This window comes from Mastomys coucha, unplaced genomic scaffold (assembly GCF_008632895.1).
Source record: "Mastomys coucha isolate ucsf_1 unplaced genomic scaffold, UCSF_Mcou_1 pScaffold7, whole genome shotgun sequence".
Classification (NCBI taxonomy): domain Eukaryota; kingdom Metazoa; phylum Chordata; class Mammalia; order Rodentia; family Muridae; genus Mastomys; species Mastomys coucha.
In genome coordinates this window covers 27,657,338-27,667,976 of record NW_022196913.1, presented here as the reverse complement: position 1 = coordinate 27,667,976, position 10,639 = coordinate 27,657,338, and the positions used below count along the sequence as shown (strand labels likewise).

Here is a 10,639-nt window from a genome sequence, read left to right as displayed (position 1 = left end):
CACTGGCTGATGGTCTCATGTCTCATTTCAGTTACCCAAGCCTTCTTTCTTTTTGGTCCCCATTCCCTATATTCAGCTCAGTTCTTTAATGGATATATTGTTCTCTTAGCGGAGGACGATGAACCTGAACTACCTGACCGCCAATCTGTAGTCCACGTGTTTGAAAAGCTGTCCCTCTCCCAACCTCCGAGTAAATACTGTTGGCCATCTGGGGCCAGGCTTCTCTAACAGCACACAGCCTTCTTCCTTATGAAGCTCTCTATCTTTGGCCCTCAGGTGACAAACAGCCTTTTTGTCTTGGTCACCGTGGTTCTGGCTCCCTTTTCCTCTGGGACCGTCCAAGTCGGTAGGTGCTTCACTCTCAGCTCAGCTAGCCACAAAATAACACAGCTCTCTTTGTCTCTTTTCTGTTCCTCGAGCTCTTCATCTCTGCCTCTCCCCTCTCTTTCAGACTTTGGCAAGATTGTATGTACCTCACTATGTAACTCCCAGAGATCACCTCCTGAGTGCTGCTGGACTTACAGGTGTGACACACACCTCGTCTTTCTCTCCTCCTCCATTTCATTTCATCCTCTCCATTCCTACCTCCGTGGCTTTATCTTCATTGTCACTTCTAAACATGAATAACAAAATATCCCACTCGATATGATTTTCTGTTGTTGTTGTTGTAAATGTGGAGATTTCTTCATTATCTACAGCTGTGCCTCACAGCTCTCTTCTGGAGGCTATTGAGGGCTGGAGGACAGAGTTTCCTATTTTGTGCCTGCCTGACCCAGACTTACAGAAGGGTATGGGCAGGCGGTGCTGTAACATGGACTGAAAATTAGCCTGCAGGGGAAATACAGAGCACTCCAGGTTGGAAGGAACTGGTGGAGAACAGGGCGCTTGCAGAGCCCATAGTTACCTCCTGACCATTTCTCTCTCAGCCTGAAGCTCTTGGCGGACTCCGTTGCCTCAACGAGCTCAGAGATGGCAGCTCCCACCAACTCCTGCCTCTTGGTCTGTCTGTTCACCCTCACGGTCCTACAGCTGCCCACGCTGGATTCAGGTAAGTCTGTTCTATAGCCTTCTCTTCCTTGCAAAGTTGGAAGGTCCCTATAAATCTTTGTGACCCGATTTGGCTCCTGGTGGGGACCTCCACCACAATCCAGTGAATTCAAAGGAAATCCACTGGAGAGGTAGTACACACCTGCAATTCCAGCACCAAGTGGGCAGAGGCAGATCTTTCTGAGGCCAAAACCAGCCTGGTTGGTCTACATAGAGATAGCCAGGGCACCCAGGGTTACACACGTTGTTTTTCCTTTAAATCAAAGGAATTGGAACGCTGAGTGTGGAAGTGGTGCACACCTGTAATGCTCACACTTGAGAGTTGAGGGCAAGGGGATCAAGGCGCTCAAGGCTACATGGTGAGGTGGAGGCTACCTTGGGATTTATGAGATCCAGTCGGAAAAATAAACAGATCAAAAGGAATAGTAGCCACCCCGAGTTCCTAACTTTACAAGGAGACTGGTCTGTAGATCCTCCATCCCAACCCATCGTCCTATCTGACCTTGTTTATTACAGCAGCTCCCTTCGATGTGACTGCCTCTCAAGAGCCAGTGCTGGCCCTAGTGGGCTCAGATGCGGAGCTGACCTGTCGCTTTTCCCCAAACGCGAGCTCAGAGCACATGGAGCTGCTGTGGTTCCGACAGACGAGGTCGCCAGCGGTACTTCTATACCGGGATGGCCAGGAGCAAGAGGGCCAGCAGATGACGGAGTACCGCGGGAGGGCGACACTGGTGACAGCCGGGCTCCTAGACGGCCTCGCTACTCTACGGATCCGAGGTGTCAGGGTCTCGGACCAGGGGGAGTACCGGTGCTTTTTCAAAGACCACAACGACTCCGAGGAAGCCGCTGTACATCTCAAAGTGACTGGTGGGTACGGAGGGGCTTGCGTCGCCTCCTCACTCCTCTCGGAGACTCTCACTTTGGGAACCATCGGGTTCATTCTCCAAATCAGGTTGAATTTGAAGAAGCGGGGCCGACGCTGAGTGGGAGATGAGTGGGAAGGAGCTCAGCTAAAGGAGCAGGATGCAGAGCGAGACGTCGTTCCTGCGGATACCTTATTCTAATTATCTTCTGCACTTTCCCCTCTAGAACAGGATGATTCCCTCCGAGAAATACATAGCATTCTTAATTTAAGTTAGTTTTTGAGACAATATCTGCTATGTAGTTCTGGAAATCCTCCTGCTTCTACCTCCACAGTGCTGAGATTGTAAGTATGTACCCCCACATCTGGCTATTACATTCTTTTACAAGGTACACCATAAATTACTGGACCAGTTCCGGAAAATTTGTATGCCAGTTTAAATTGTGTATGTTTTTACGTTTATGTAAGGCTGTGGCGAGCATCTTAGATGCTCTGGACAGCTTCGTGGTTTAGTGCCTAAGGACTGACACCCTAACAGAGTGTGGTCCGTTGCTAAAGTTCTCGATCCACTTCCAAAATGGTTTTACTCATATTACTCATATTCTCTCCTTCTCCCTCTCTGAGATAAGGAAAGAATACACTGAGCTCTAATTTCCCTCCTTGTTAGTGATCCAAATGAAACAAATCTCCCACTCCATTTTTCCTACTGTGAAAACCAGAAAGTCAAATCCAGCAAGAATTTGCAACAAGGGATAACTGAAAAATACTTTGCTAATGGTAAGGCATCGTATACTTATAAAGAAATTCTTACATCTTAGATTAGTGTGTATAACACATGGGTATTACCTTTTGTTAGTTCTTATTTGTTTAGGTATTTAACTTAATACTTTTGAGAAAGGAGCTGACATACCTCTGTTTCAAACTCCACAGCTTTTAAGAACACTTTGAAGTTCTTTATCAAGTGCTAGAAATCACTCGAATGGAACAAACAACCTTAAAAGAATAAGCTTCCCACACCGGGAGTCGAACCCGGGCCGCCTGGGTGAAAACCAGGAATCCTAACCGCTAGACCATGTGGGAGCTGCTACGTGCACTCTTCTCTTGCCTCCTCCTCCCATGTACAGGATTACAAGTGACTGACGCACCTGCTCTCTAGGTGCTGGGAAAGGAATCTATCAACTTAACTGAATCCCTAGCTCAAAAATACATTGCCATGTTTTGCCATATTTGAAGTACCAAATATAACTCTCATGTCATCTTTAGGAAAGGGCATCTTAAAATTATATAATATATACATATATATGCACATAATATATATGTATATATTCACACACACTTGTGTGTTTGTGTATGATATTTCAACTGGGAAGTGACACCCTGTAATTCCAGCAACTCGGAGATACAAGCAGGAAGATTAGAAATTCAAAATTGACCTTGGCTACTTAGAACCTCAATGTTGTTATTATCGTTTATAATGATGACCATTTTATAAAATGAATTTACATTTTCATATATACTAGTTTAAAATATGAGGAGTTGTTGAGGTGTTCTTTAACGATACTTTTCTATAGCCCAGAATTTTTCCATATACTGTAGAACTGTGAAAGGGGAGAGGGGAGAAGGAAAGAGAGGTAGGAATAGAGGAAAGAGGAGAAGAGAGGGAAGGAAAGATTAGATTATATAGATGAGAAAAGTAGCTTTATGTTAACTTTGTTGATGTTAATTTTCTGTTGCTGCTTGTTTGTTTGATGTTTTTTCATCAGGGTGTTACTATGTAGCTTTGGCTGGCCTGAAAGTTGCTATGCAGACCAGGCTGGCCTAGAACTCACGGAGAGCCACCTGCTTCAGCCTCTCCAGTACTCAGATTAAAGGCCTGGACCATCTCATTCTCTGTTGTTATTGAGATATGGTCTTGAACTCACTGTATAGCAGAGGCTGGCCTTGAACTCCTGATTCTGCTCCCTCCACCTACTGAGTGCTAAGATTACAGTTGTATGTCTCCTGTATTGATTTTTGTTGGGGCATAATTCTGTGAGGAAAGATGAGGTTGAAACCATTTAAGAAAATTCTTGAGTTAGCATCCTAGGTAAAGGAAAGTTACATTATCAGCTACAAGCCTCAAGGGAAAACACAAAACAAGATTCCAAACTCTGTTCTCAAGAATATAGTCTTCTGGGGAGTAGAGGTGTGGCTCAGTTGGAAGAGTGCTTGCTTAGCGTGCACAGAGCCCTGGATAGGATCTCCAGCACTGTCTAAAAATGGTTTGTGGTGGCGTATGTCTGTAATACCAGCATTTGGGAGGTAGAGGCAAGAGGATCAGAAGTTCAAGGTCATCTTCAGCTGTTTGAGGCCAGCCTGAGCTACATGATAATCTAAGGAGAATACTTTTCCATCCCTCCTAAAATATTCTAACCATAGTCATCTCATCCCCCAAATCATGTTATGCCCTTCTAACCACAGAGGTCTTTCTTGACTCTAGAGCTCCCAAGGCACCTTTCAGCCATTGTTCGTGCTGCTCTTGATGGTTGGATAAATACCTTCATGTCTACTCATCAGACTTTTCCTTATGTTGAAGGGTGTGATCTCAATAAAGCCCCATCTCTAATAAGATATAAAACATTGTTTTTATTGATCCTTAAGTCTTCATACAGAAGGATCAGGATTAGAGGAATCCAGCCCCAGTCTACTTTTGCTTCCTCTCTGTCTTTCTCAAACGAAGATTATCATGTTCCCAGGAAAGCATCCACTGAAAGATTAAGGTCAGTTTCTCTCTAATAGCTGTGGGCTCGGATCCTCACATCAGTATGAAGGTTCAAGAGAATGGAGACACGGAGCTGGAGTGCACCTCCTCCGGATGGTACCCAGAGCCTCAGGTGCAGTGGAGAACTGCCAACAGAGAGATGCTACCATCCGCATCAGAGTCCAAGAAGCATGATGAGGAAGGCCTGTTCACTGTGGCAGCTTCAATGATGATCAGAGACAGCTCCATAAAGAATGTGTCCTGCTGCATCCAGAATATCCTCCTTGGGCAGGGGAAGGAAGTAGAGATCTCCTTACCAGGTCAGTGGAACTAGTACTAGGTTCTCATGATGACAGAGACTCAGGTCAGTATGACTTGAGTCATACTGCTCGGAAGGGTCATCATGGCAAAATTATCTATATCTCCCCCTACGGCTCTGGCCTACTGACTTGAGGAAGCCCTTACAGCTTACTTAGAATAAAGATACGGAGCGCTGGGCTGTATCTCTGGGATAGAGTGCTTTTGTGACATACAGAAGGTCCTGGGTTTTACCCCTTGGTCTGCACACACCACCTCCATGCCAATCTCATAAAAATTCCAGAGCTTTATTCCAGAGAAACAGGTGACAGAGAAGCTTTACCTCTGGGGTCCTTCCTGACTCGACCCTTCTCCTTCAATAAGCAGGGAGAACTATTTTCCTGATTTGACTGTGTCCTCCCTGAACCTCTCCTTCCTTCCTTGTTCCACAATGGCGCTCCATATAGGCTGCCAAAGACTGCCAAGTTCCTCCAGGAACTTTCATCATTTCATATTTATTACCTGTGGTTGAGCAGGAATCATTCCTTGTTTATTGGCCAATAACTCCCATTCTATCTTGCATGCAACCACCTTTCCCCTTCCTTCTTTACCTCAACCACCTCACTGATAGTTAACAAGGGGTTGCTGTAAAGTTTTATTTCACATATTCTTACTCCAACCGGCTCTCCAGTGCTTGCTTTGGCCCAGGGTCAACTCTTTCTGAAAAGCTTAGCATGGAGGAGCAATTCTTGCTGTGGGAGGTGTGAGGCCACCAAGCGCACGCCCCATCTCTGTTCTCCTTTGGTACCGGGAGAGAAGCTGAAATTATTCAGTTTCCCAACCAGTGTCCTGGTTTGTTGTTTATTTTTGTTTTGTTTTGTTTTTAGCTTCCTTCGTGCCAAGGCTAACTCCCTGGATAGTAGCTGTGGCTGTCATCTTACTGGCTTTAGGACTTCTCACCATTGGGTCCATATTTTTCACTTGGAAACTATACAAGGAAAGATCCAGTCTGCGGAAGAAGGAATTTGGCTCTAAAGGTAAGTCACAGTGTCCCCAAGGGCTTCGGGTCACAGCTTCCAGGGAAGGTTGGATTCAGGCCTGATTGGATAACTTTCAAAAGGAAGATGCTAGATTTTAAAATTCTGAGGTTGGAAGGAATTATAAACCTTTTAGAGTCACAGGTACCTAATATGAAAAAAACTGCCTGTGACCCAGGCAGAGTCAGAATCAGCTTGAACTGCCATTGTGTACCCGATATTCTTTCACAGCCCAGGTTTAGGCTTTCCAGACAGGGTTTCTCTGTGTAGCCCTGGCTGTCCTGGAACTCACTCTGTAGACCAGGCTGGCCTTGAACTCAGAAATCCGCCTGCCTCTGCCTCCCAGGTGCTGGGATTAAAGGCGTGCACCACCACCACCCGACTTCCCAGGAAGAATATTATTATTAAGATTTAGTCCTAAGTCCTAAGCCAGGGGGAACTTCCAGATGATTTCTTAAAAATATTCTGGGGGTCTTTTGTTTTTATTTATTTATTTATTTATTTATTTATTTATTTATTTATACTTTATTTTATTATATTTTGCTGGCAGCATTTCTGTTCCTGGTTTGCAGGCAGTGTTCCTGCCACCAGTGCACCAGGGCACCATAAATTAAACAGTGTCCTTTTATGTGTTTCTCATTCTGGTTTTCCTCCTCCCTCTTTCCCATATTATAAAAAAGCCATTGACATAATTTTGTTTGTTTTTCAGAGAGACTTCTGGAAGAACTCAGTAAGTGGTCTTCTCCTTTTTGAGTCACAAGATTTTCTCTCTCCTGTTAACCCATCACTGACTGTCTCTTTTCTTACGTCCCAGGGTGCAAAAAGACTGCACTGCATGAAGGTCAGTGGTTCTGAGCTCCTCACTGCCTCTGAAGCCCTACCCTGGGAGTTATAGACCTGTGAGGCTTGCATTCCGACGACCTCCTTAGGAATAGGATAGAAACAGGGAAGGTGAGGGCGAATGATCTCAGCGCTTTCTGTGAGGCGTCCAGAGAACCGCCGATGATGGCTAGCAGAAAAGCTTCTTTGTCCGGACCCCATTTTGGTAGTCCGTTCTTAAGTCATTCCGTAGCTGCCAGTAGAAGATGGGACTGGAGAGAGGGACAACTAGTGAGTGGCCTGATAGCTCCTCTGCTACGGGGACTCCTACTATACAGCTCTGCAGCTCTATTCCATGTCTCTGGGAAGGAGGGGTAGGTCGAGTAGTCCTGATGATATCTGACAGGCTGATGCAGTCTCTCTTTGTCTCTAGTTGACGTGACTCTGGATCCAGACACAGCCCACCCCCACCTCTTCCTGTATGAAGATTCAAAGTCGGTTCGATTGGAAGATTCACGTCAGCTCCTGCCAGATAGACCAGAGAGATTTGACTCCTGGCCCTGTGTATTGGGCCGTGAGACCTTTACTTCAGGGAGGCATTACTGGGAGGTGGAGGTGGGAGATAGAACTGACTGGGCCATTGGTGTGTGTAGGGAGAATGTGGTGAAGAAAGGGTTTGACCCTATGACCCCCGATAATGGGTTTTGGGCTGTGGAGCTGTATGGAAATGGGTATTGGGCCCTCACCCCACTCCGGACCCCTCTCCGGTTAGCAGGGTCCCCACGCCGAGTTGGGGTTTTTCTGGACTATGAATCAGGAGACATTTCCTTCTATAACATGAGTAACGGATCTCTTATCTATACTTTCCCTAGCATCTCTTTCTCTGGCCCCCTCCGTCCCTTCTTTTGTCTGTGGTCCTGCGGTAAAAAGCCCCTGACCATCTGTCCAACTGCCAATGGGCCTGAGAAAATCACAGTCATTGCTAATGTCCAGGACAACATTCCCTTGTCCCCACTGGGGGAAGGCTCTGCTTCAGGAGACAGAGAGTCTCTCCATTCTAAACGGATACCTTACTCACCTAGCCAAGCGGCACCGTAACAAATATTTTAGCTTCACGATTTTGCTTTCCTATGACTACTTCCTTGTGCCCCGAAGCTTTAGCTGCCAGCTTCTTCCTGGTGGATGGAGATTAATTCACACTGGGAAGGTGGTATGTGTAATTCACAAAGCAGGAAGAAAGGCTGTCCTAGTTTGTATTTGTACTAACAGTGGGAAGGTAGAAGCTGAATCCTGAACTATTTCCAGTGCTCATATTCTTTCAGGCCCGAGCCTATGCAGGAGGACTTGATATAATCACCTGAGGGACCAAGAGGCAATTAAGTTGGCATGGAATTGTGGCAGAAACATCTGGAATAGGGGTATGTGGAACAACAGGTCTTAGAGGATACTAAGAAAGGAAGATCTTGAGCTAAAATCCTATAAAGGGACTTAGAGCAGATGTGATAGGCAAATGAAGTGAATTTGGTCCAATTAGATACACTTGTCCTGTCCCTAGGGTTTTTCAGTTATATCTCAACGTTTTGTTAATTAAATTTTTAGACAGCTTCATATATGTATATAATGCATTCTAATTACTCCCACTCTCCTCTATTCTGTCTTATTTCCTTCCCCTCTCCTCATCAATAACCCCCTTCTTGCTTCAAACCTGGCCCATTGAGTTTAATGGGCTATCATGGGAACATGGATTTAGAGCTATCCTCTGAGCTCAAGAGAGCAGGTGTGACGAATACAATGATTTCCCCTCTCCTACAATCGATCAGCAGCCAAGAGTTGAGCTGGGAGGGGTAGGGCCGCATGAGCCCCTCCCCTGTCATGGCCTGTTTTAGCACCTGTGAGATCATAATCGCAAGAGCCCAGAAGGAAGCATTGCTTAGCTATTCTCCCTCCGCTTTGGCTTTTATGGTCTTCTGTCTTCTCTTCCAGCATGTGTCTGAATATTGTATATTAAGTTTTCTGTGTCATGTTCTACATGATAAAGGAGACTGGCCCTGCTTGTTTGAGAATGCTGTAAGCAATCTAGCAAGAGACAGAGAGGAGTGAAGATGAATAGGGCTGGAAAAAGTTTTTAAACAAACCCTCTAGGTTTTATATATGTGTATATATATATATATATATATATATATATATATATATGTATATCCTCCTCTCTTTTTGACCTCCCTAAAGGTTAATCCAACTTCACATTATTGACTCCACTAGGTAGGGGTGTGTGTGTGTGTGTGTGTGTGTGTGTGTGTGTGTGTGTGTTTTAAGATAGAGGTTTACTATGTAGCTTAGACTGGCCTTGAATTCCCGATCCTCCCGCCTCTACCTTCCAAGTGCTGGAAACATAGCCACCACGCCTAGCAAGTCCATCAGCTCTGATTCAGCTCAGGTAGCATCACTGTTTTATCAGCAGCTGCATGCTCCCTCGGCCCTCGCTGCAATGTTTAACCACCTCACAGACACCTCCAGTTCCCTTCCACCACCATCCTTTTCTACACTGTGCCATCGCTCACTCAATGCAGCCTAACGAGGTATCCTGCCTTTTGGTCCTCAAAGTTGTACCATGATGCTCAACACAGCTGGACAGTTTGGTTCTATTTTGTGTGTGTTCCAGTGTCCTCCTGTTTGTACTGGACTTGTTTTGTCAGTGGCCTGTGTGTATATCCAATCTCTTCCACTTCTATTGTATCTCTCCTGCTACTAGAATGGATGTTACCAAATAAAGAAAGAGAATGAAACGTATGTCCGTTTGCTGAAGGCAGCCCCTGACCGTTTCCTTCTTAAACCAATAAGGGAGACTGGATTAAACTGAAACAGGAATGAACGCTGCCTGGGAAAGTACTGTTGCAGCGGGGCTGTTCTATTATGGTCCCAGGCCTAGGCCTTGGAGATTCGCCAGAACAGGCAGAGATGGGAGTCACTCAAGAAGATGAAACTACCTTCAAAGAGGCCACTGTGATGATGGCTTCCTGCTCTCAGCCTTGTTTCAAAGGCAACTTCATTTCTATCCCTACTAAGGTAACTTTGTTGGTGAGTAAATCCCACCAGGTCACCAGAGGGACCAAGAGGGTGTAGCTCTGTGGTAGAGTTCTTGCCCACCATGCACCAGTCCTGTGTTCCATCCCTAGCACTGCATCTGCCCCACATGTGACTCTTGACAATTAAGTCTTCAAACACATGAATATTGGGGACACATTCAAACCACAGCAGGTTCTTTACTCTGTTACGTCGTAGGTTCCTAGTGCCCAGTGTCTTCCCTCTCTTTTTTATCTCAAACACTAGCCACCCTATGCAGTGTGTCTTATACTGTACTCCTAGGAGAAGGGTATAATTTATCTTTGATTTAAGAGAATTTATTTAATTGAATGTGGTGACCCATGCCTGTATTCCCCAGAATTCAGAAGACAGAGGCAAGAGAATTGTCACATATTTGAAGCTGGCTTGGACTATGTCAGTTCAAGGTTGGCCTAAGCTATCCAGTAACACCCTATCTCAGTAAATAAATAAATAAATAAATAAATAAATAAATGTGTTCATTTTATTCAAATATTTTACTTGTAGAAATCCATAGACAATATAGTCAAAACATCCTTTCAAAACTACATTGGAGGGTTGGTGAGATGGCTTAGTAGATAAAGACACTTACTTGCCGAGCCTGATGACCTGAGTTCAATCCCAGGAACCCACATGGTGGAATGAAGTGTCCTCTGATATCCACATGTTTGTCATAGATCATGCCCACTCATGCACATATTCACATACACATGCTAAATATGTTAAACGCCTAGGAAA

At 45.1% G+C, this 10,639-nt stretch overlaps 1 protein-coding gene and 1 non-coding gene across 3 annotated transcripts; one reads left to right on the top strand and one right to left on the bottom strand.

The window, feature by feature from the left end:
• Nucleotides 1–232: 232 nt before the first annotated feature.
• Nucleotides 233–9,589, top strand: Btn1a1 (butyrophilin subfamily 1 member A1). Of its 2 annotated transcripts, XM_031358773.1 has the most exons (8): nucleotides 233–346; nucleotides 927–1,048; nucleotides 1,564–1,914; nucleotides 4,688–4,969; nucleotides 5,834–5,983; nucleotides 6,693–6,713; nucleotides 6,798–6,824; nucleotides 7,236–9,589. In XM_031358773.1, exons 2-8 carry the CDS (start codon nucleotides 970–972, stop codon nucleotides 7,898–7,900), a joined length of 1,575 nt encoding a protein of 524 aa, XP_031214633.1. In that variant the 5' UTR covers nucleotides 233–346; nucleotides 927–969; the 3' UTR covers nucleotides 7,901–9,589. The 2 variants fall into 2 exon arrangements, with proteins under 2 accessions (XP_031214633.1, XP_031214634.1); XM_031358774.1 differs by lacking the exon at nucleotides 233–346 and having other exon boundaries at nucleotides 970–1,048; nucleotides 1,567–1,914; nucleotides 7,236–8,185.
• Trnae-uuc lies at nucleotides 2,918–2,989 on the bottom strand. Its single transcript has one exon. It is a non-coding gene; the product is annotated as a tRNA-Glu (tRNA).
• Nucleotides 9,590–10,639: the final 1,050 nt, after the last annotated feature.